Source organism: Apteryx mantelli, chromosome 12 (assembly GCF_036417845.1).
Source record: "Apteryx mantelli isolate bAptMan1 chromosome 12, bAptMan1.hap1, whole genome shotgun sequence".
NCBI lineage: Eukaryota > Metazoa > Chordata > Aves > Apterygiformes > Apterygidae > Apteryx > Apteryx mantelli.
The window spans coordinates 25,226,806-25,249,033 of record NC_089989.1 but is presented as its reverse complement, the minus strand read 5'-3'; the positions used below and the strand labels follow the sequence as shown (position 1 = coordinate 25,249,033).

General features: G+C 40.1%; 1 protein-coding gene across 1 annotated transcript in view; it reads right to left on the bottom strand.

Moving 5' to 3' along the window:
* Positions 1-22,228, bottom strand: part of CNTN6 (contactin 6) — a 128,546-nt gene that overhangs the window by 9,272 nt on the left and 97,046 nt on the right. Inside the window, exons 11-18 of the mRNA XM_013958275.2 lie at positions 17,416-17,543; positions 9,945-10,120; positions 9,487-9,604; positions 8,438-8,596; positions 8,196-8,345; positions 3,987-4,057; positions 1,020-1,254; positions 332-447 (exon numbers count right to left, since the gene is read on the bottom strand). Of these exons, the coding sequence (XP_013813729.2) occupies positions 332-447; positions 1,020-1,254; positions 3,987-4,057; positions 8,196-8,345; positions 8,438-8,596; positions 9,487-9,604; positions 9,945-10,120; positions 17,416-17,543 (1,153 nt within the window). The remainder of the gene's footprint in view (positions 1-331; positions 448-1,019; positions 1,255-3,986; positions 4,058-8,195; positions 8,346-8,437; positions 8,597-9,486; positions 9,605-9,944; positions 10,121-17,415; positions 17,544-22,228) is intronic.

The window sequence follows — 22,228 nt, the reverse complement described above, 5'->3', positions numbered from 1 at the left end:
GATAGCTTTGTATTTGTGTAAGAGAAGGGATGATTAGCTTTGTTTTATGGAATCAAGCATGAGTCCTTTTATAATACTCATGACAAATGATTATTTCTGAGGTTTTAGTTTACATTACAGAAAGGCTTAGACAGGACTCAAGTCCTGAACTGTAAATGCTTGTGATTATTTCAGGTGATGTGTTGCTAATGAGAGTTGGATGAAGAGCTCTATTATCTATTAACTTGGAAGCAAGGGAGGAGAAACCAGAATACGAATGCATCTGGAAAATGAGATGTTTGAATATCTCAGAAACCAGCGCTGCTCCAAATACACGTACTCTGCGCCTCACCTCGTAGCCCAGCACCCTTCCGGTGTGCCTGTTCCATGCAATGGCCTTCCAGGATACTTCCACCTCTGCTGCTGAAACGCTCTGCGCCAAAGTCCTTGCTGGTGCTATCTGTGGCTCTGGGGTCAGGAGAAAAAACATAGGCCTATAGTAAATGCAGCTGGTAGAACATTTGTATAGTTAAAAGGTTGTTACATCAGAAATTCAGAAAGATTGATGAAAAGAGCAAGGGTTTTTTGGCTGAAGCAGCAGGCAAAGGCTCAGGAAGCCTGTATGAATCCCTAGCTTTGCTGCTGATTTACTGTGAACATGAGCAAAACTAATTTCTCAGAACTGATCATTACCCACAAGCTGGGCCAGATTTTGAGAGGAGATCAGCTACACTGAATGGAGTGATGAGGAAAGCTGGGCCTTTTGAGTGCGGAACTGTTTCGAAAGTCCTAATTTTTCCCAGTCTACTCAGTTGGGGAGCTCCTTGGGGCTGATTATTTTGAAATATGTCTTCTACTTAAATTCTGAAAATCTGTGCCTTGCTCTTGTTTTACTTCATTTTCCCATCTTCTGTCTCGTTTTGCCTCTCTTGTCAATCTTTAAGCAGTCTGTTTAATACCCCTGTGAGATGTGTCTGATCATATCTGGGGCCTACTGATGCTGCTCAACCGCTACCACTAACAACAGTAAAGCAGTTTACCGTCTTCTCCCGAGTAGACAATGGATATAGAGCTCAGGGTCCCTTCTCCTTCGTTGTTGTAGACACCCACTTTCACTTCAAAAGGAGAGAGAGGTGTGATGCTTTCATTTCTGTAAACGTATTTGCTTGCTTCTACTGAAGCCACCACTGCCTTTGTCCACGTTGTTGAGCCAAGAGGTCGAAACATGATGATATAGCCGAAACCTTCCCCGCTTTGTAGTTCTTCAGGAACTGGCTGTAGCGACAAGGGAATCGGTCAATAAGCATTTGCAGCTATACACTCTTTTAATTGAATCTTTATTCTCTTAGTGTATTTTAGTAGTATTGATTTAGTTGACTGTGCCTTAGAGAGGATAATAATGTTTGCTCCATCAGTCAACGTAATATTGAAATAAAAATCAAAATAATAAATCTATTGAAGCAATCAATTTAGAAACAAAAGATCTGATCAGCTCTGTTAAGAGTACTCTCTTTCAGGCATGAAGTTTTCAAAATTAAAAGCATCTCACTCAGCTTAGGTTGCATTTGAATTTCTTTTTTCCCAAGGGGCACAGGAGTGCTAGTTTTACATGATTTTTAAAGAAAGGAGAGTTGGGAAAGGAGCAAATGTATACAAAAGTGCACATCAGCTATATAATTGCCTGCATATGAGTACAGTACTTTTTTTAGCACAAGTGAAATAACAGCTTCATGAACATACTCTTACTTAAGTCTGTTTAGAACAGAAATGTTACTGCAAGTCAACATGGTAAAATTAATGCTTCTATTAATAAAATTTCCTGTCAAGATATGTATTAATGACTCGTACTGAACAGGCCAATTTCATCAACACTGCATCCAGCATGAACTTTTTTATTTTCTTGGGATAAAAATAACTTCTATGTTGGCTTCTCAAAGCAAAAGAACATTTGTGAAACAAGATCATAACACGGAGGAAGCATTCCTCAGCGAAGTGGTGTTTATTTAGATGTTCACAGCAAAGAAAAGTCCACTGGAAAGCAGCCCGCAAAATAGCAGGAATGCAAGGGAGAAAAACAGTGGGACAGAACTGCAGCCCTTTCAATGACTCGTAACTTGGAGCTCCAAGTTCCTCTTCAGTAGAGCAACTACCATAAGCAGTAGTGATGTGAGAAGATGGGAGAGAAAAGAGTATATGGAGAAGATTTCAGGGCTATTTTCTTTTCTCCTTAAGTTCCTTGTAACTCTATGATAAGCTATTTGTCAAATAATAACCCTGATCTGGCATATATAACAAATCTGTCTCTTAAGTGTTTTACAATCATTAATTCTTGAAACTGCTCCCTTACATCTTGGCCAGTCCTGAGAGAGTTAACTGTGAAGGATAATGGTGCGGTGGGGGGTTACAGGAGTTCAAGCTACTTTCTAGAGCATTTAATTTGTTTTTTGAGGCTTCTGTGACCTGAGATTTAATCAAGATGTTTAGTCAGTTCATCACAGAAAGCTGAAGAGTTCTGTTCAGTGTTGTTGGCTTGGCATAATTAGTATTTCTTCTGACTATTTTTCAGGACACACTATGGAGTCCAACAGGATAATTTGATTGAGATCTCTCAGGTGGTTTTTCAATTTTCATGTTCTCCCTCTCCCAAAGAGTAGATCAGTATAGGAGAAAATGAAGCAAAACAGTGAAAGATAGATACAGAGGAAAATTCAGTAAAAGTGAAATTTCAATCCATTTGGAGCCTGCAAAGGGAAAAAGACTGGCAGTATTATTTATCTTGTGTTAGTTTTTTTTTCTTTCAGTCTCATTTTTTTCCTGTCACTTCCCTTCCTCCCCCAAAAGGCTGGTTAAATGGCAGTTTTCAGCATACAGCAAAACACAGGTAAATTTCATTTAGTTGATGAATAACATCAATTTAATTCCTTTGGTTTGCTTTAAACCATATGTAAGTGCTAGGTTATTTCTACCTTTGGAAAAAGAGTAAAGTCAAGGGAAAGAGTAGACTACTTTCCTTGCTTAACCTGAACTAGCATATTTATTTTTTTTAATGAGCAGGAAATCTGTGACATAAAGAAGCACTGTGGTTTTGGAGACCCTGACCTAAGTTAAGAGCTCAACAGAGGTCATTTCGATCAGCCTCTTACATACATCTCTCCTGCCACTAAGACATATGGCAAGCCTGCCTGGCCCCTGCCCTCCAGTTTGGATGCTTCTGCTGGGCTGGGATAGCTCCTGACCACGTAGATGTCCTCAGAGCTAGGTGAGGTTATCTACCTGCATAATTCTCATTAACCTCCTACATCTGAACTGCATTTCTCACCCGTAATGAGGAATCCTGAGGGCAGGAGATGCTTTGGTCAGTTTTTCCATAGAGAATGGAGCCCTGACCAGGGGCCTGCCTTGCCACCTGCACCCGCTCCAGGAGGCAGCTCCTCCCTCAGCTGCTCAGCGCGTGCAGGGAGCCTGGCAGGTGGTGGGAGAGGGAGGGCTACTTCTCACTGCGCTTACTTTCTGTGCTCTGTAATGACCTGTGTGCGCACACTGCAATTTGTAGTATGTGTTTTAACAGTTTGGAAAATGTATATATTCTTGCTGGAGCGCTAGAGAATTAAAGGCCTCATCTCCTTTAACGCATAATAGGATATGTCTTGTCAGCACAGTATTCCAGAATGAAAAACACGTAAACAAACTATGAAAAATGTTAATGCAGAAAATGGCCAAGCAGATTAGTGTGTTAAACACCTTCTGCACAATGGAGATAAGACAGTTATACGGACTTTTAAATATCTTTATAACATGCCTCTTAAAACTGTGTTTTTTATAAATTGTTCACTATGACACAGAAAAGTTGCTGTATAACTTACAAAATATTTCCTCTCAAGATGCAGGATGAAATCCAGGCTCAGACAAAGCCAATGACCAAATTCCAGTGGATTTTGGTAGGGCCCTGATTTCACCCATATACTTTTCCCCATTAGACAGCTTAAGTTAACTGATTTTAAAATTACCTCCCATGTGATGACAAGCTCGGAACGACTTCCTCCACCTCCGCTTACATTTGTTGGTGCCACTACAGGAACTGGAGAAAAAAGGGATATTGGTGCTTGCAGTTAGTCACTGCTATTGCCAGGACTCTCGTCAACTGAAAGATTAGAGCTTTTCCTCTCAACTGTTCTTCTATGCAGCTATTCTGCCTTTCAACATGTAAAACAGGGACTATATTATATAAACAGCACTTTTTAAATGAACTGAAATTATGTTTACACATTTTCAAGTTTCTAAGGCTGAAGCCACAGATGTATTTGATACATGAGCACCCTGGTTCAAAAAATTAATTAAAGAAGCTAGTAACATCAAGTATCTGACATTATTATGCCTCATCAGCTAATTGGCAAAATGATGTTCCATTCAGACTGTAGCTGCAACACTACTGATTTACTAATTATGCATTTGTTCAGTAAACATGTTGTTGGAGCAATATATTAATTTTTTTTAATTGGCTATATGCTTTTCTTAGGAAATTCAAGACTTGTAATGTGCTTTTCTCCTTTCTCGCCAGGCTACACGTGGCCAATGGTGTATGTATTAGAGGTTGATGTACCCAGTGTTGGTTAAGGTTTATACCCCCATAGGTCCATTCTCAACATCAGGTAACATGCTGGTGTCCCCAGCTAAAGGGGCTTCTCACCACTTAAATGACTATACAAAGAGGCAAGGAAAACACTGGTATTTCTTGCCTCTTGCTCCTTTCTTCCATTAACGTGTCCACCACATTAACATATAAATACTACTGGGTTTTGTAAATTGGATTGTGATGCGATGGATGGGATTTCGGCAGGCCAGCTTCCTATTACATACCTCGCTATAGATTTACTGACAAGGATGATACCGTGTTTATTTTCTGCTGTTGAAATATAAAAAAAGACAACTCGGAAACTGGCCAAGACAGAAACCTCCATAAGAGGTTTTTCAGAGGTATTTTGTACTGTTTGCCACCTTCAAGCCCTTGGTATTACTTTTAGTAATTTCAGGATTGTTGTGTTGCACACTTCATTCAGCTTTCACCGTCTAAAAATCGGGTGTGTCAAGACTGGGCTGAAGACAGGGTCAGCAATAGAAAGGACAGCTGCATCTCAGAAGCTTTTACAGAGATTTGCACAGATGAACTCTGGCCCTTCTGCAGCAGTCGTTCTCCCGTGCTACCACGGCTACGGCTACGGAGGGGCTGCTCCATCTTACCCATAGCTGCCTCCCTTCAGAACAAGGGCACTGGGCAAAATTACACCTGGGACTACGTAAGGAATAAGCTACTGCTGCGTCAGAATTAGGTATCTGGAAATAATCTTTTAGATCATATTTGGTCTCTGTTATATTCTTATGGAAATCTTTGATGAAACTAGTATCAAAAGAGTGCTCGTGTCACCTAAATGTAAACTTCTACAAGATACCCAGTTTAAGTTAATCATCTTGTTTTCCTGAGATATACGTACCTCCCCTGGGCTTATGCTTTGTCTCCTGTAATAGGTGTCTGAAACAGGTAGGAACAATGACACTTTGAAAAAGTCTCCGACTCTCCACTGACTATAAACAACTTGCTTAGATTAAATAACTAGTTTTTAGATAGTTTAAGGTAGTTGAAGTGAATCTCATTCATAAATAAAAAAGGCAATAGCCCTTTAAGTTCATGGTGATTTATGTTGCTATTAAATAAATATGTGAACACACTTTCACTACTACATTCAAGCCTACATCTATACCTGATTTCATTCTCTCTAGAAATGTAAAAATTTCAAGATTATTTTGTTCTGCAGCCATAAAAGTGATTGCAAGTACAAATGGACTAAACTCTTTTGAAGAATTTAGCACAGATATTCAATTTTGTCACTCACAATCAATGTCTTTGTGCACATCAGAGGTAAACAATTTAAGACTGAAAAGAACAGCATTAAAAGAAAAAAATGAAGAAACAGACTTCCAAGCTTGGCTCAACTAGTATTTCACTGTTTCATGAACCAGTTGATGCTTAATTAGTGCATGTGTTAAATGTGTTCAGTACTCACTACATTTGCATGGGGAAAAAATGTATACTACTGCCTAACAGAGCCTCAACTGGGTCACAGTTGAGAAACAGTTGAAAATCTGCAGTTGAGTGCACCAACAGAGGCTCAATTAATTCTCAGCTCCATTTTAATGAAATGAACAGTGGCTTATTTGCATCCACAAATGTACTAATGCTCAATCAGAATTTAGCTCGTAAAACAGCTATTATAACAGGGAAATTCAAATTCACCCTTTCACTGCTACACTGTGATTCTGCTTTCAGTTTCTTCTGCTAAGAAATTAAAGATAAGCTGTGCCTCACCTTTATGTAATGTATTGAGACAGAATGATTTACAGCAGTGAGCGGGTTAAGTAACTAAAACCTGGAGTGAGTCTTTCCATTCATTTTGCTGAGTTTCTGATTAGGCTACACTGTGAGAAAACTATTCCTTATGCTATTGCCATGATAAATAATGTTCATTTTATTGCCTTTTTTTCTTTCTAGACCTACCCTTGTGAATCTCTCTAATAAAACTGAAGGAAGCTTTTACTGATCGTACAGGTGGTTTTGAATATCACACTTTGAAAGCCCCCAAGGTGGCAGCAAGAAGGACCCTCTCTAGATTACTTTTGACTTCATGATCAGTCATGTAATGCAGAGCACGCATCTGTGATACTCTAATGGGGACTGGAAAATCTGGCTTCTTCTTGTCTGCAGCTTTTCTGTAACCTTCCCTTTTCACACTGACCCTTACTACTTGCACAGAAACCTTGTGGTCCTCCGGCAGCAGGAAGGAGTCATGTACCACCTTGTGGCATAGATTCCCCCCCGCCAGCTATCTAAGCCCGGGCAGAGTTGCTCCCTGTACTCGCGCTGGAGGCTCTCAGCTCTTGCCCTTCCCTGTGTGTGCAGCCCGTCTGTTCAGCCGCGCAGTCTCTTTCACTGCCGTTCCGGTCCGGAGTTCTAGACTGCTAATATGCCTCATTTGATCTTTCTGTATCTGGCAGTCTGACAATTTCTGCTATTGAAACTGCTGTTCTAATGATCAAATACTTTTTTCTGTTATTGACACTCAGGAGAAACTTCTGCTTCAATAATAGAAAAAAAATCTTACCAAATTTAAATCAGTACAATTAATATAATACATTTTGAAGTACCTTGGGACAAACACAGCCTGTAAATATTCTGAGGAGCAAGTGGATGGCCTCTTTCTGAGGCTATGTGTATTTTCCACTATATAATCTACAATACTGTATTTTGAGTTCAGTCCTGAAATGCAACTTGCCAAAGTTCAGATCATGGCAAATGAGATGATAAACAGAACAGAGAATGTATCATAAGACCTGCTTCCATTTCACTGCTTTCCTTCCTATAAATACTGATTTTATAGGTGGGAGAGAGTTGATAGGCACAGGGCTGGGAGAAACATAAAACAGACCAAAGACTTGGGCTTCAAATAAATTGTACCTAACAGAGTAGGTCAAAGGACTGACAGTGTCGGTCAACCAAGAATGAATCTTCTTCCCATGAGGTTCCAAGTCCCAGGAAGATAAATGTGTGAAGGTTAGACAGACTGATAGGAAGGATCCCACGTTGGAGTCACTGGAAGCTATTAGCTTCACCGGGCTTTGGACGTTACAGGTTATTTGCTCTAGTTAAAGCCAATATCCTGTCCCCACTGATGCTCAAGTATCAAATACCCTCTGCAACAAAGGCACTACTTGTTTGTAGTACGATTTATCAGAGTGGGCATTATCCCTTTCTATTCAAGTAACAGAACAGGATGTAAACAGTTATACGTGGAAGAAAACAAAATGGTGTTTCCAATTGCTTGACTGAAAGCCTGTCTTCGGGTTGGGCATTAGGTGTATTTTGGGAAACGTCAAGGGGAGGAAACATGGGCTAGCCCCAGCCTTTATTGGTGGCCCAAGTGAAGTGACTGCAGGGGCGAAGCATGTTGTGCCTAAGCCAAGTCTGTCCATGCTCCGTGCTGTCAGGCACCAAGTCTCTCCACAAAAGACTCTCAGTGCTGCAAGCTAAATGGCAGATAGGTGTGTAAGTATCCTGTAGGACGGAGTGGCTCTGCTGTACCAAACTGCTAAGAACCTAGAGCTAGCAACATGCCAGCGTGAGGTACTGACTTTCTAAAAAAGACTGGCAGAAACCAGGAACTTACTTGCTGCTTTAGTTTTCAATAGTGCTGATGATCTGCTTGGCTCCCCAATTCCAACGCTATTGCTGGCAACCACACGAAACTCATATTCGACCCAAGGGCTTAAGTCAACCACTGTTGCCGTGTGAGTCCTACCATTAAGGACTTCAGGAACTAAAGACAAGACAGACATGTAAATGAAAATGTTTTTTTGCAGTAAGTAATGGTATATGCAAAAAATACAAAGGAGCTCTCAAATTGCTCACCTGTTGAAGCTGCCTGCCATCCAACTGAGAAAGGAGTCCTTGTCTGAATATTGTAGATCTGGACTGGACTATTATTATCTGTTCCAGATTTCCACGACAACAGAGCAGTAGTGCTTGAAATATGTTCAACTTTAACATCTTCTGGTGGACCTGGGGGGCCTAACATGAATATATATTTTAAGATAAAGGTATTTAAAAGAGAAAATTCATTGCTGGACTGGGTGGGCAACTCTTACTTAAGGTGGTGGAATTACTCAGGAAGATGCAGCTTCATAATAGCAGCACAATCTCCAAACGATGTTTTAAATGTAAACCAAGGTAATGTCTGCATTAAATTTTAAATTCATGAGGGATTTCTAAGTCAGGAAAATAAATATCTTTATGCTACTAATAAGAAAAACATGAGCAGGGTATGAGTTCTGTCTGGCAAAGAAAATTACCCAGCGTGTCTTTTGTTGAACCATAGAACACTCACAGAATTTCTTCTGAATTTAACGAAAGCTGAGGGTTAGGAAGAATGCAAGATTGCACACCATACAGACTTCTAATTTCTGGTAAGGATAAAGTGGATCTGCGCCCATCACAGCACTTCTCTTGCTGCTGACACTAAAAGGTTAGCTAAATCTTCAATCTTGTCACTTAGTTGACCATAGAAAATCATCTTTCATACAATCTCCAGATACTGGAAGGAAGACAGGTCTTTTGTTTTTTGCGTCCTTTAGCCAGCCCACACAGTGCCGCAAAGATACCCATCAAGGAGCAGGTGACACCAGTCTGATGGAAGAGGACTTGCCTGTGCAAGGCAAGAGAAATCTGCCTTCCCAAAAGGCCAGAACACAACTGCACGGATCTCCTTGGATTGACTGCACACCTGGATCCTTTTGGCCAGCATCTCGACTGAAACTTAGACCCAAGGGTACACGATATATACCGCTGCATTAGTGAAATGTTAAATCAACAACCTAGGACTTCTTAAACAACAGTTGATGTTGAGAATTTCTAATTCTTTCAGAAGATATGAGAGGGACATCTACATTTAATGGACATACCTCTAACAATTATATCTCCTGTTGCAGATTGACTGTCTATAGTTGTTTGTACTGTGCAGACATACTTCCCTGAATGATGCAGCTGAATATTTCTTACCATCAAATCCCCAACAGATTCCTGGAGATACAAGGAAAATAAACTAATTACTCACAACATGCTTTCCATCCTAGACACTTTTATAAATTGCTCAATATTAATAAAAAATCCAGCTTTTAAATTAAAATATTCATAGCTATCATCAGTTTCTTTCATGTGGACATTTTTATTATGGCTTCACAAATAACTCAAGCATCTTTATGAAATTTAAGAAAGAAAAATAAATGGCTGCAGCCCTTATAAAGAAACAGTTATTTACCATGCATATCAATAATGATGGAAGAATTATGATAAATGTTTATGTGGTCTAAAGACTGTGGCAAATAGCTTCATTAAGCACTATGGAATTTAAAAAACTTACTCCTCCAATTCTTTCAAAATGATGTATTCCTCTTTTAAAATCAATTATATTGCCATTGAAGGACCATGAGAACACCACATCGACAGAGGGGTCATGAGACACCTGGCAGGGAAGGACTATGCTTTCTCCAACTGTAACATCCATATTAGAGGGTGGAATAGTAATTACAGTCCTTTCTGTGGAGACAAAAAATTTCCCTTTTATTAAAATGCTTATAAAAATAGCAGATCTTGAATGAGTTTTGTACCATTTGTGAAATGGTTTAAAATTGGCCCGAATGTTCCATAATGAAGAAAATTATCTCTACTATGGTGATGATTTCAGAAGACTCTTACCCATGCACAGCCTATTACTTTTCCAGTAGCAATACAATGAGTACACTGTGTGCCTCCGAGAGTTTGCGGACGTCAGAGGCAACATACTAAATTAGCCCTATGTTACTTTGTAAAGCCCATAGTCAATAGATACGATTTCAGCTCAGAAAGCGCAGAATTCCTCATTAAAACTTACAAATAAGCCCATGGTTGTTCAAACTTTGAAACGCTTTTCTTACAGGAAACTACAGCAAAAGCAAAATTGGTGTCTGTCTTCCTGTACTTTATACATCGAAATTCCTCTGCTTTTTAATTTATATTAACGTTCGTGGTAGTTTACTGCATAGTGTTGCTTACATTACATTTTCAAAGGAGATCTCTCAAAAGACAGAATAACTAGCTATGTAATTTTTTTAACTCTTTACACTGAGAAACAAAGTTGCTCTTAATAAGGGAAGTAGGAGTTTGTTGAAGGGAAGAGAAATGGGTTTATATGACTTCACTTTTGTTGACATGACTGGCAGATAGATTAAAGATAACAACCACTTTGTTGTAAGCAATTCTCTTGAATAAAGCTTTTGTGCATGAAAGTGTTATAAAATGGTGAGAATTCAGAAGCACATGAATAAAATGAGAGCAGAATCTATTCAACAATATTAATATGTTCTGAAAATAATGTGAGAGGAGAAGAAAATTTGCAGGAGCTGTATTAGTTCAGCATTCATTCTGGCTTAACCCTATGTGTTAGAAAGGTATTTGAAAATTCAGGATTTGTTTTTACCAAGGCCTTGGTTCCAAAGGGTTGACGCATGATAGGACATCCAACACGTTACCTTCAAACACATTTGCATTCAGACTGCCAGAGTCATTGCAGGAAGTGATTAATATTTAAGCAGAAACGGGCAATACAGGCTGAAATTTGAATGACTTCTTCACAGAGCTACACTTAGTGACTGTTAAAACAGTGGTCAAGTAGCAATGAGGTGGAATACTGCATTTTTTGCTAGCCTTTTAAAATAAAACTTGGATCTCACTAGTTCCAGTGATACACCTGATGCAGGTATCAAGTTATATTTTCCAAGGAACATAAAGAAAGAGCCTGTCTGTCTTGTATTGTTATAAACAAATTAGAGGATTTTCTCCTGGTATCATTAAGAAGCTTACAGTCTAGAGAAAGTATTCCCATAGGGAGTTAAGACCTGGAACACACTTTCTCAATTTTTTCTGCATAGTCTGATTGCTCTTCTCAACTATTTAAAACTATCATCATGGCAGTTTCACCAGTTTGGTGTCAAGAACTGCCGAAATGTGAAGGCCTCAGATGACAGTCTTGAAGATACTTGATCATTATTAAGAGAAATTTCTTCCCTTCCCTGGAAGCAGAGTGTCAGCAATAAGTTCCAGATAACTCAAGGGCCATATTCTTTGTTGGCGCAACTCCACTGATTTCAGCATACACTGGCAAAGAACATGGCTCCATAAATCTCAAACGAATTCCACTGGGAAGCACAGGTAACTTTACAGAGTAATGTTGAAAAGTATCTGGGAACCGCAGAGAACCTCCACAAAGATTTTCTTTTCTCGCTATTTTGCTCCTCTACTTTATATTTCTCACAGCTGAAGTAGAATTTCTCTCCGTGAAGTATTCTTCTGTTACTTGTAATAATGCTGTATATGTTTTAAAAGAAGAAGAAACAATATGCAAGTGTATGCCAAAAACTGGAAAATCTCTTTTGGGACACCTGGAACTTCTTTTTGCCGCTAGCAGGTCAAGAAGCATTAGCTACTAGCCCGATACGGTTCTCCAAACCCCCTCCTCTCTTCCTTCAAGGCCATCCTATAGGACTATCTCCCTGCTTATTACCGCGCGCATCTCTATAGTAAGCTATTAAAGCCAACTAAGCAGGCCAGCGAAGAAACAGAATCCTTCCTCAGCCCACTCAGACCAAGCGTAAATTCTGTATCGCTCTGAACGCCTGTGACGTGCTTTCTCCCAAACTCCGCCTGTGTTTTGTCTGTTCTGCCTTTACCTGTGCAGGAGAGATGCCTTCACGCATCTTTGCTCAAAACTGACAGATTTAAAGAAGGCTGCAGAAGGGGCCTGGGTGCACAGTCTGTCCTGCCCTCCAGCCTCGTGCGGCCACTGGATACGTTCTGAGCAGCGGCGTTGGAGAGAGACGGCGACGGGGGACCGGCTTCTTTGAAATCCCTGCAAAGCGCCCTGTCTCCACAGCTCCCGTCTCCTTTAGCGTGCGAAATGCCACCGGGAATGGACAGGGCTGTCTCTAACAAGGCTCATTCACAGTATCACTCAATTAGACTGGCAACAGCCTGTTTTCCGAGCATTACGTTGGAGTATATCCTTGCTCAGTATCAGGATATGACTAAATGGTGGTTACCTGGTTCAACTTCCCAGGCCTCTCAGGCAGGCTGCAAAGCCCAAGATGAACTTCCTGATGCCAGGTGTAAACTGCTGCTAGTATTTTATCTGTCTAGCTTTAAGCTAACTTGGATATGTCTGTTTTGCACTGCAGTCCCTGCTTTATTCTCTGCACCGCTTTGACTACAGCCTGGAGATATCCTCTGAATTGGTTTACCCCAGTGAAACTCCAAAGCAATTCACTTACACTGGGGATGAAATTCACCTTTTATGCTCTGGTTCATTAAGCTTTAATAAAGCTTTGCACCACTATGGAATTTTCCATGTGCCATGTACTCCCTGTCCTTCAGATTTCTCTTTAAAGTATCTGTTCTTCACAAGACCCATGTCACCTCTACTGCCAGAAGACTTAATACTACTTCATTCTGTAACTCTTGCTTCTCTGTATTGGATAGTTTGCGTAAGTGTGTTTTGGCCCTTTTGCAATGTATGGTGTGAAATTACAGCATTCTATAGATAAGTAAAATATTATAAGTCAAATCAAATTTTTTTTCTGGAAAAGTTGAAGTAAAGCTAAGCAAGAACTATACAAACAGGATTGCTTAGAATTTGTGATCAGGTTCAATAGTTACATTCCCAAACCCATAGCATACAAATAGAAAATGATGTCCTTTTTGTAAAATCTTCAAGCCTCTGTCAAGGCCACTGTTCTCTTTTACAGAAAGGGGCCATTAGCTCCAGCTGGCTGTGATGAAACCGTCTGTGAGTTTTTTGAAACCTTGCTACATCAGAAAGTGCCAGTAATATTATAGTTGCCCGTAAGGTCAGTCATATTATATTACTTCTTGTACCATTATTTGATCACACATCCAAACAGATCAGAAATAAGACAACTGCAGGCCTGTTACAGAATGTATTAGTTGGATTAAAAATTCTAGAGACCATTTATCACTCTGTTAAAGCCTGCAGGATGCCACCTTAAGGGACAGATAAATAATGTGAAAAAAATATGTGCTATGCAATCCACTACTGAAATTGCATTTTGGAATATCAGAACATAAAGGTTTCTTTTTATAATGACAAATCTCAATAATTACATGCTGTTTTATAAGAACTCTGCTTTCTTATTAGCAGGAACCTGTTTGCCTCTGCCAAATAAATGTTCAGAACTGTCCTATAATGAATTATACTGGCTTTGTGTGGTGTATGTTTTTAGCAGTGTTAGCAAAAAATCCATCTTATGAGATTATCATCCTGTTGTGTCGCCTGTTGTAGCCTGCTTATATCCAGTGACACCACTGACGCAGTTGTTCACTTGGGCTATATTTTCTGCTTCTTTTATGGAGTTGTGTTTGACTCTCACCTCAAATACTTTTAAAAGCTTCTTAAAAGCTCTTGGTTGTACATTATCTATCTATCTTGCTTAGCAACTGCAGATATGTATTATATAGCAAATCCCATTCCAGAGGAGAAAACAGATAAGATGTTGTGAGTGCTTGAGGTATAATAAAGACTTCTCACACAACGAATAAACAACTCAATGAGCAGCAATAAACTTAATTTGCACATTAGATATGCTTTTCCAAGTTCTGACATTTCAGTTGAAAATAATGCTGAAGCAATGAGGCCTATAATTGAACAGCCAAAACTTCTCCAGAGGGGAAACAAAAACAAATGTTCCCTGCAAACAAGATCATTTTTATACCATGTTGTTACTCAGTGTTTTAATAAACTTTGTAAATGCCAAATAATTTTTTTTCTCATTTTTTTAATGTGATTTTCCCATACTGCTCCATTCGGATGTATACATGTGAGATGTGAAATGGTATATAACCCTAATGAAGTCAGAGCTGCCTAAACCCTACACTTCTGGTTTTATTCACTGCTAGCTGTGCTGTAACATTGTCTCAGATCACACATCGCGTTGCACAACGCTAACTGCTCTTTCATAATACGAACATGAAAACTATTTTAGCCCCCTGCAGTAGGTTAAGAAGGAAGTCGCCCCTGCAGGCTAGAGTAATTATTTTGAAATCACTGAAAATAAGTATATTAAGAAAAAAAATAGAGCTACAAATTATGTCTAATAATGTGTTCTTCTTGTAACTGCAATTATTATTGTTATGTTATACATAACTGATAAACGTTTCCTATTATCTGACAAGTTATAAATTTTAACTTGTTCTCCTCATTTCAGATCAACAAATATGAATACTTGTATAAGAAAATACCTGTATTGAAAAGATCGTGCAGGAGACAGGAGGAAGAAAACATACCAAGTTTGCCCAGTTTTTCTTCTTTTCTTCTCTAAGTTCTCAAAGACCAGAGGATATAGAACATAGCCATTTCATATATTGCTCACAGGAGTATCTGTGCAAACAATATCTCTTTTTATGTCCTTCAGCTCTGGACCAAACCACCTAAGGGATAGGACTGTACTAATGCCTTTTACTAATGGAGACAGACCATCCAGCACCATAGCAAAAACTTGAAGTGAAGGACTATTTCTGACATAATATAATTTGATGAATCCCACAATATACTTAACTGTGTTTCAAAGAAAGGTGAGAAACACTGGTGGTAAGATACGCCTCTGTAAAGCATCACTGTACTGGCACTACAGTCAGAATGTGCAGTTACGCCTGTAGCTCAGCCCCGCTGCAGACAAAGCTGTAGCTTTGGAGGGAAGGAGAATTACAGCAGACATGACCATTTGACATGATGCGTCTCCTAGCCAGTAATATGATTTGCTGGATGTTTAAACCGATAGTCACAGGATGCCTGTTAGGGAAGTTACTTACGTATCTCTAACTAAAGTATCACAACATGTACAAATTAGACTCCTGGCCTCAGCAAGGTGATCGGAAATGTTGAATTAGGCATTGAAGATCCCTAATGTTTTCACTGGGAGGAGTTAGACCCCTGAAAAGATTATCAAAAAACAAAAGAGAGCGCTCAGTAAATTACCTAGAAGTTACCAGCAGGAAAAGCTAAGGATGGCAGTGCATCTGAAGGCTTGTTTTTCCTGCTGCAGCTTAGACTGACGGCCAGTAAGGGCTGTCATCCAAGGGGGACTAGGCACAAAAAGTCCTTTTCTGAGAGTGTACGCCTACTTGGGCAATCTTCACACTCTTCAAAGCGCTACTGATCCTGTGGCTATCCACCTTTTTCACAAATGGCTGCAGTCCCACCGTTACAGCGCTCGTGCAGAGAAGAGGAGATCTGGGGTCAAATTCTTCCCAGTATAGGGAACTAAACTCTGCATCTCCTGTTTCTCTTAGCCATGACTTTGTACAAGTCTGCTCCACCTGAAGAAGAGCTGTGAACAGAGAAAGCAGTTGTCTAAGGGGCAACTCATTCCGTTCCCTGAGTGAGGGCATGCAATGAGGATAAAGGGGGGATAACAGCAAAGAAAGAAACCACGCTTTCCAATCTTAAAGGTTATTTCTGTTTTATATCCAAGTACTATAGAATGGGACAGGTAGACAATTACCTACATTTAGTGATTTACTAAAAAAAAGGGGGGGGAGCAGGAACCAGACATGACTTGATTGGAACTGGTAGTGTTACGCAGTCGGAACAATTTTTGCTGACATCCATGCAAAGTTTGGGAAACATCATGTACTAATTTGGTCGCTGCACTCTGGCACATCTCGTCAGGTCACATCAGTCACTTGGGCTTAGGATTTGACTTCTTATAATGAAAGCTGACTCGCACAAGTTCATAGTGATGACTCCCGAAGAGACAAGGCACTTTCTCTTTACGGGAGGGAATTAAAATTTTAGTTCATATACATTATGGAGAAGAAAATAATGGTAATGTGAGAGGAGGATGTTCGTCACTCTCCCTTCAGAAAAAAGATCTGCCTAGTTACATGAACATTTGAACTTGATTGTCAAATTGGTTTAGATCAAACAAAAATCATATTTAAGGAAATATAGGCAAAAAACAATTGTTTTCAGATAATGGAATGTCATGTGAAATGAGACACCTTAAGGTATTAATATCCAGGAAAACAAAATAGTCTGAAAGTATAGAAGATACCCTAACCAGTCCCTTGATTTATTAGTAATGGAATTATTAGATTGGGGGAGCTTTGTTGAGGACGGCCGTTTTAATATTCAGAATCAAAAGTCATGTGAAGGACCAAAGAATAGTTTTTGCTTGGCTCTGCATTGTTTTGGAGTTATTTACCTAAGCAGCGCACAGCAGCTGGGACACAGATAAGAAGTGGGTGGCTTCATGATCAGGAACAGAGCATATGTAACATATATGCACCATGCTGAAGAAAACAGAACCACCTGAACTTCAGATTAATTCAGAACATCTTATTTCTTTTTGCCAGCACAGCTTTGAAGACTCTTCTGTAGTCTGAGATGTGATATAAATTATAAATGAGGTGAATAAACTTATCCAAGCACACTGCAAAAAGTCCACTGAACCTCCAAACTGCCTCTGCATCTTTTAAAACTCTGTCTGCCCAATGGCTGCAATAGTGTAGCCCATGCCTGCAACTTCTAAATGTTACTGGAGTGCAAATATTATTGTTAATGTTACCACGCATTTCTGTTGGTATCTTAGGAGGCCTGCCTGATAAACAAATTGATCATCGGAGTGGTGTGGTCATGAGATTTTCTTTGCTGCAAGCAAAAGCTTCAAACCACAAGTAAAAACTTGTCAATACTGACTGGCACAGTCTTGGGCATCCCAGCGTGTTCAGCAAAAAAGCACATACTTTCTAACATTCGTAAAGAACAAATGAAGATACTAAAATACCTTTCACAACCAGGTTCCCTGAATTTCTGGCAACTCCAAATTGATTTGTTGCTATACAAGTGTACACTCCTGCGTCTGATTTGGTAATGTTGTAGAGCTTAAGACTGCCATCCTCTAGTAAGGAGACCCTGGAAGAAAAGAAAAAAATACTTCTATTACAGGAGCTGTAATAAAAATGCAGTGCTACTTTTCGCATTTAAATGCTTTTGTTATGCTTCTTCTCTGCTACAGCAAGCTGAATATATATCAACTTTTTTCACCTCTACTTATTACTGATTCCTATATTGGGAATATTATATTGCCATACTGCAGCTGACCAGTGACTGATCGAGCTCGCTTTCTCGTGGTAGGTTTGGAGTCTCGCGAGAAAGAATTAAGACCCAGCTTGCTATCTAATTGTGCTCATTTCACCGTGGGATGCATTTTTCTTTTCAGATCCCAATGTTTTTCTGCTATCCTGATGTTATGTCTGAGGGCCAAATGCCTGTGCAATTTTGTCAGGATTATTAAAAGATATTAGCAGACTAGCTGAAATGTCATCTCACAAACCAAGGAACCAAATCAAATACACCACTGTCTCATAGGGCCCCCAAAGCACCTTGTTAGTGACTATGTTGTTTACATCAGTTTGCAGAGTATTCGCTAGATTGCATTTAACAGTAATTTCAGAATCACTCCTGGGTTTTATGGATGAAATTAATTTCCGAGCTTATTTATATACCTCTTCATGTCAGTGAGGTACTTTAGGATATAAGAGTTTAGACTACGTGGGTTTTTTTTATAAGCTTTCACTGTACTTGGCACCTTTGTGCTTATACATATAAAGGCACCACTTTAAGGTTTGGGGATTTTCTTCACAAATATATAGAGCACTTAGCTATACAAAGATAGAGAAATTAGACTGAAAACTGAATTAGAATGAACTTTAGCAGAGAAAATAATATTATCCTGTTGTGCTGTGCTCATTTTGTGTCAATTCTTCCATCTACTCATTCCAGCTAACAGATGTTGACGTTCTTGGCCAATTTTTTCTGAGTTTAGAAGAAGGATAATGAGCTCAAAGATATTAAGTTCCTAGAAGCTTCATGAAAAGGGGGTTAGAGTTTCTATTTATAGCCCCTACAGCCAGGAATGTTATGCTACTGTAGGAGCACAGTCCTTAGTAGGCATCAGAGAATCTGCACAGGACAGAGCTGTCACAAATTGCCTTACTGTGGAAAAGCTGCATTCAAATGAGACACCTTCCTAGATCTAACAAAATTCAACCGTAAGTCATACATCTACAGAAAACCAGGCTTCATTCATTCCAGTGCTAGCAGAAACACTGCAATTTTTTTATATTCCTCTTTTAATTGACATTTAAATCAAATACAGGAATCCTTTCATATAAAAAAAAAATTAATTCATGCATCACAGCTTGGGTATTTAATATTTATTACTAACAACATAAGATTGGATAATGTAATGAATTATTAAAGGAAATGAACAATAACAAGAGCAGAAGTTGAAGCTGACAGTAAGAGCATAGCCATTAAACATACAAAAACCATCATAGTACCTTGCTATATTCCACTTTTGTATTTATATGCTTGTAGTTATATGCATAACACACATTAGGCCTTGTTCTGCTTCCAGTTACATGTTCTCAACCTCTCAACTGCTTGAGCAAAGAGCTAGACTCTGATTTCTGGCGCCTGCTTTGAAATACAAGTAACGATCCACCTTGTAGCCCTGCCACGGAGCCTGCGAGAGCAAGAAGCAGCTCTGACTCCAGTGGAGGCAGATGCATGATTTGGAGTTAATCATCACAGGCTGTGTCCAGCTAACTGTCAAATGAAGAGGAGTGCTCACACCTGTGCTTCATGTGCCAGGTGATCAGATGTTGGAGAGAAGCTAGTCTGGGGGTTGTTTGTAAGGGTTTGATTTTTTTCCCCTTTGTTGCTCCCACTGCTGAATCAGCAGGATGCTCTAATGTGCCTCAGAGCTGATTAAATTCACCTTCAAATCTACATTTTTCACCAGCTGTGATTCATGCTGCTTCTTCCCCTCATTTCTCTCCTTAAAAGATACCAGGTTTGGAAGGAGATGACCAACCCCTTTCATGGTGTAAATTAGCGCCGCTTCAGTGAAGGCAAAAGAAAATGGGTTTTAAAAATAGGAGTCTTGCTGCTATGTCACGAAGATGTTTAAAAGGACATATCAATAAGTGATTCCCTATGGAGCAACTTCAGGCAGCTGAAGCTCCACAGTCTGAACTGAACAACTTAAATCCAAAGGGATGTGCGTGGCTAATTCGTATATAAGACTCATGAGAAGTAACCAGTGTAAGCGTGGTCATTAGTCCTGCCCTGACACAGCCGACTGAAGCGCAGCTGCGCTGCCAGGTGGCTCTCGGGGAAAGGTCCTCCCAGCGCTCGGCGCCTGCCCGTGAGACCGGTCTTCCAGGGCACTGTGTTATTTCCCTCTCCCTTTCACACGCGCCCCGGCAGTCGTGCGTCCCTCGCCCCTGTCCTGCGCGTCGCCCCCTTACACAAGGACCGGGGCCTTATGCCGCCAGCATCATCCTGCAACAGGACACAGTAGAAGGAAACCCCCTGCGCAGCCAGGGCTGTTGGTTGTGAATGAATTCTTGACCTCTGCTACACAGGACATATTTTCAATCCTGTGTTTTGCGATGCAAATCTATTCAGGGGGTTCTCTGAAGCCAAATTTTTATTCCCTGTTCGTTAGGGTGCTTTCCATAATTTGTGCGTTCGATTGTCTCAGCTCTTTTCACTTACACCGCTCCAATTTCACATCTCACACTGTCATCAAATTCTACCCGGTTGAAAGATCTGGCCCTGAATAGGGGTGGATTTAGGAATGAGAAACGTGCCAGTTGTAGATCTCCCACCGTGTCGTACCGTGCAAAGGCAAAGGTTGCTTTCACTAACTTTTTAATAATGCGGGGCTGGTGCTTAGCCCCCGGCGGGAAGATGGCCTAGCACGGGCAGGCACGGCGCGCAGTGGCAACCCAGCCCTTGCAGCGTGCCGCGCTCCCTGCTGACGGCAGCTTTTGTCACTGGAGCGCGTAACTGAAAAGGGAAGGGACTTAGACCCGTATTAAACTGGAGGGGAGCAAAATATGAAACAGTGAAGTACGCTCTTCAATATAATGATGTATCAGCCAAATGACATTTTGAGATAAGGAAGGATGAATAAGCAAGGAAGAACTGCACTTTTCAACTGACACCACTATGCTGCACATCAAAACAAGAGGCTACAGATGCCTCTCCTTTTCAGTGTGGAGAGATACCTGAAGACAGTAAGTACTTTAAGGGTGGCTTTAAATATGAAGAAACATGTGCAAGCGTTTCACTCCTGCCTCTGCAATGTTTTGGGATTTAAAATCAGTTTGTGTCACCTGCAAGAAAACACTGCCATTAGAAACTGCTGGTGATAAAATAGTTGATTCAATTGACTAGTTAGCTAATATGTGTTGGCTTTACCGGTCAGTATCAAAAGATATTCATGTGTCGATCAGCATATTTTCATAAATGGGATTCCTGAGCTCTAATGAGCCAATTTAGTGAGTTTCTCACCATCAAATTTTAAGGCCTTGTTATTTTTATTGCAGTTGTACCTAAAAGTCCTAGCAACAAACTGGAGTATTGAAATGGGCATGGGGCAAAGCAAGAAGATGATCCTGCTCCCCCAAAACTTCCAATCTAGGTAAATATACAGGAAAAACAGTCTGTAAAAAGACAGAATAATATAGGGAAATATCTTTGAATGTACAGGCTCTGTGTTTAGCTCTCTCTCTATATATCAGGGACTAGAAAACCACAGGGTCTTTTCCTCTCCCTGAGTTGCAGGTCAGCTGTGGGCCAGCACCATTCCCAGTCTTCTCCAGTTCATACCAGTTTGCAGTAGGTGCTAGAAGCCATTATTAGAGGAAGCAGCACTGAAGCAATGAAAATGCTGTGCAAATGCTTGTAATGCTGAGCAGGGAATATGAGTGTGTGAGAGATCCAGCCATGCCACCTTCAGGCAAGCGTGTCCTGTGCCAAGCATTCACCCGGTACACTTCACACTGACAAATGATGGAAACTGATGTTGGAAGGCACCGTGAAATTACTGATGGGCTCGCTCAATACAGCAACAGGAAAGGTGGGTTTCACACTCAAAAACCTGTGAAGCACGGCGTGCTCTGTTCTTACCTCAACTTATTTTAATGAAGAAATGCTTCAGCCAATTAAACGGAAACTTTCCCCCTGAGATATGAAGGAAAATTATACTACCAAAATGCTTAGTGTCTTATTTTGCCAAATAAATCAAGTCTGAAACTCACTCTAAGAAAAAAACCTTCCAATTGTGAAGTTAAGCCAGCTCAGAGATGGGTTACGGTTATGGCTCTTTTGCTGAAGTTCTGTGATGCCTAGCTGATGCTTCGGCTGTGATGCTGAAGGCTTGTGATGCCTTCCTATATTCTTTACTAGGAATTGAGACTTGAATAATTCATGACATCCTGGTTTATCCACTAAGAGGGCTTTGTACCCACTCAAGTGCTGATTAGGTAATCTTTGGCCTGAAGAAATGTTGTTATGAAATAATATTTCAGTGATTAGGCAAGCTAAGAATGACGTGGCTCTTCCAACTGATCAAAACACAGCTTAATGAAGAAAAAGTCATGATGTGAGCTAATAAAGTTTGAGCTGTTTGAAACAGAAGTCACGTTACCTAAAGAACATTAGGAAGCTAGCAGTAAATAAGATACTCTGGCAGAATTTATGTAAAAACACAAGGGACTCTTGAGTAATTAGTTACCCGGAAA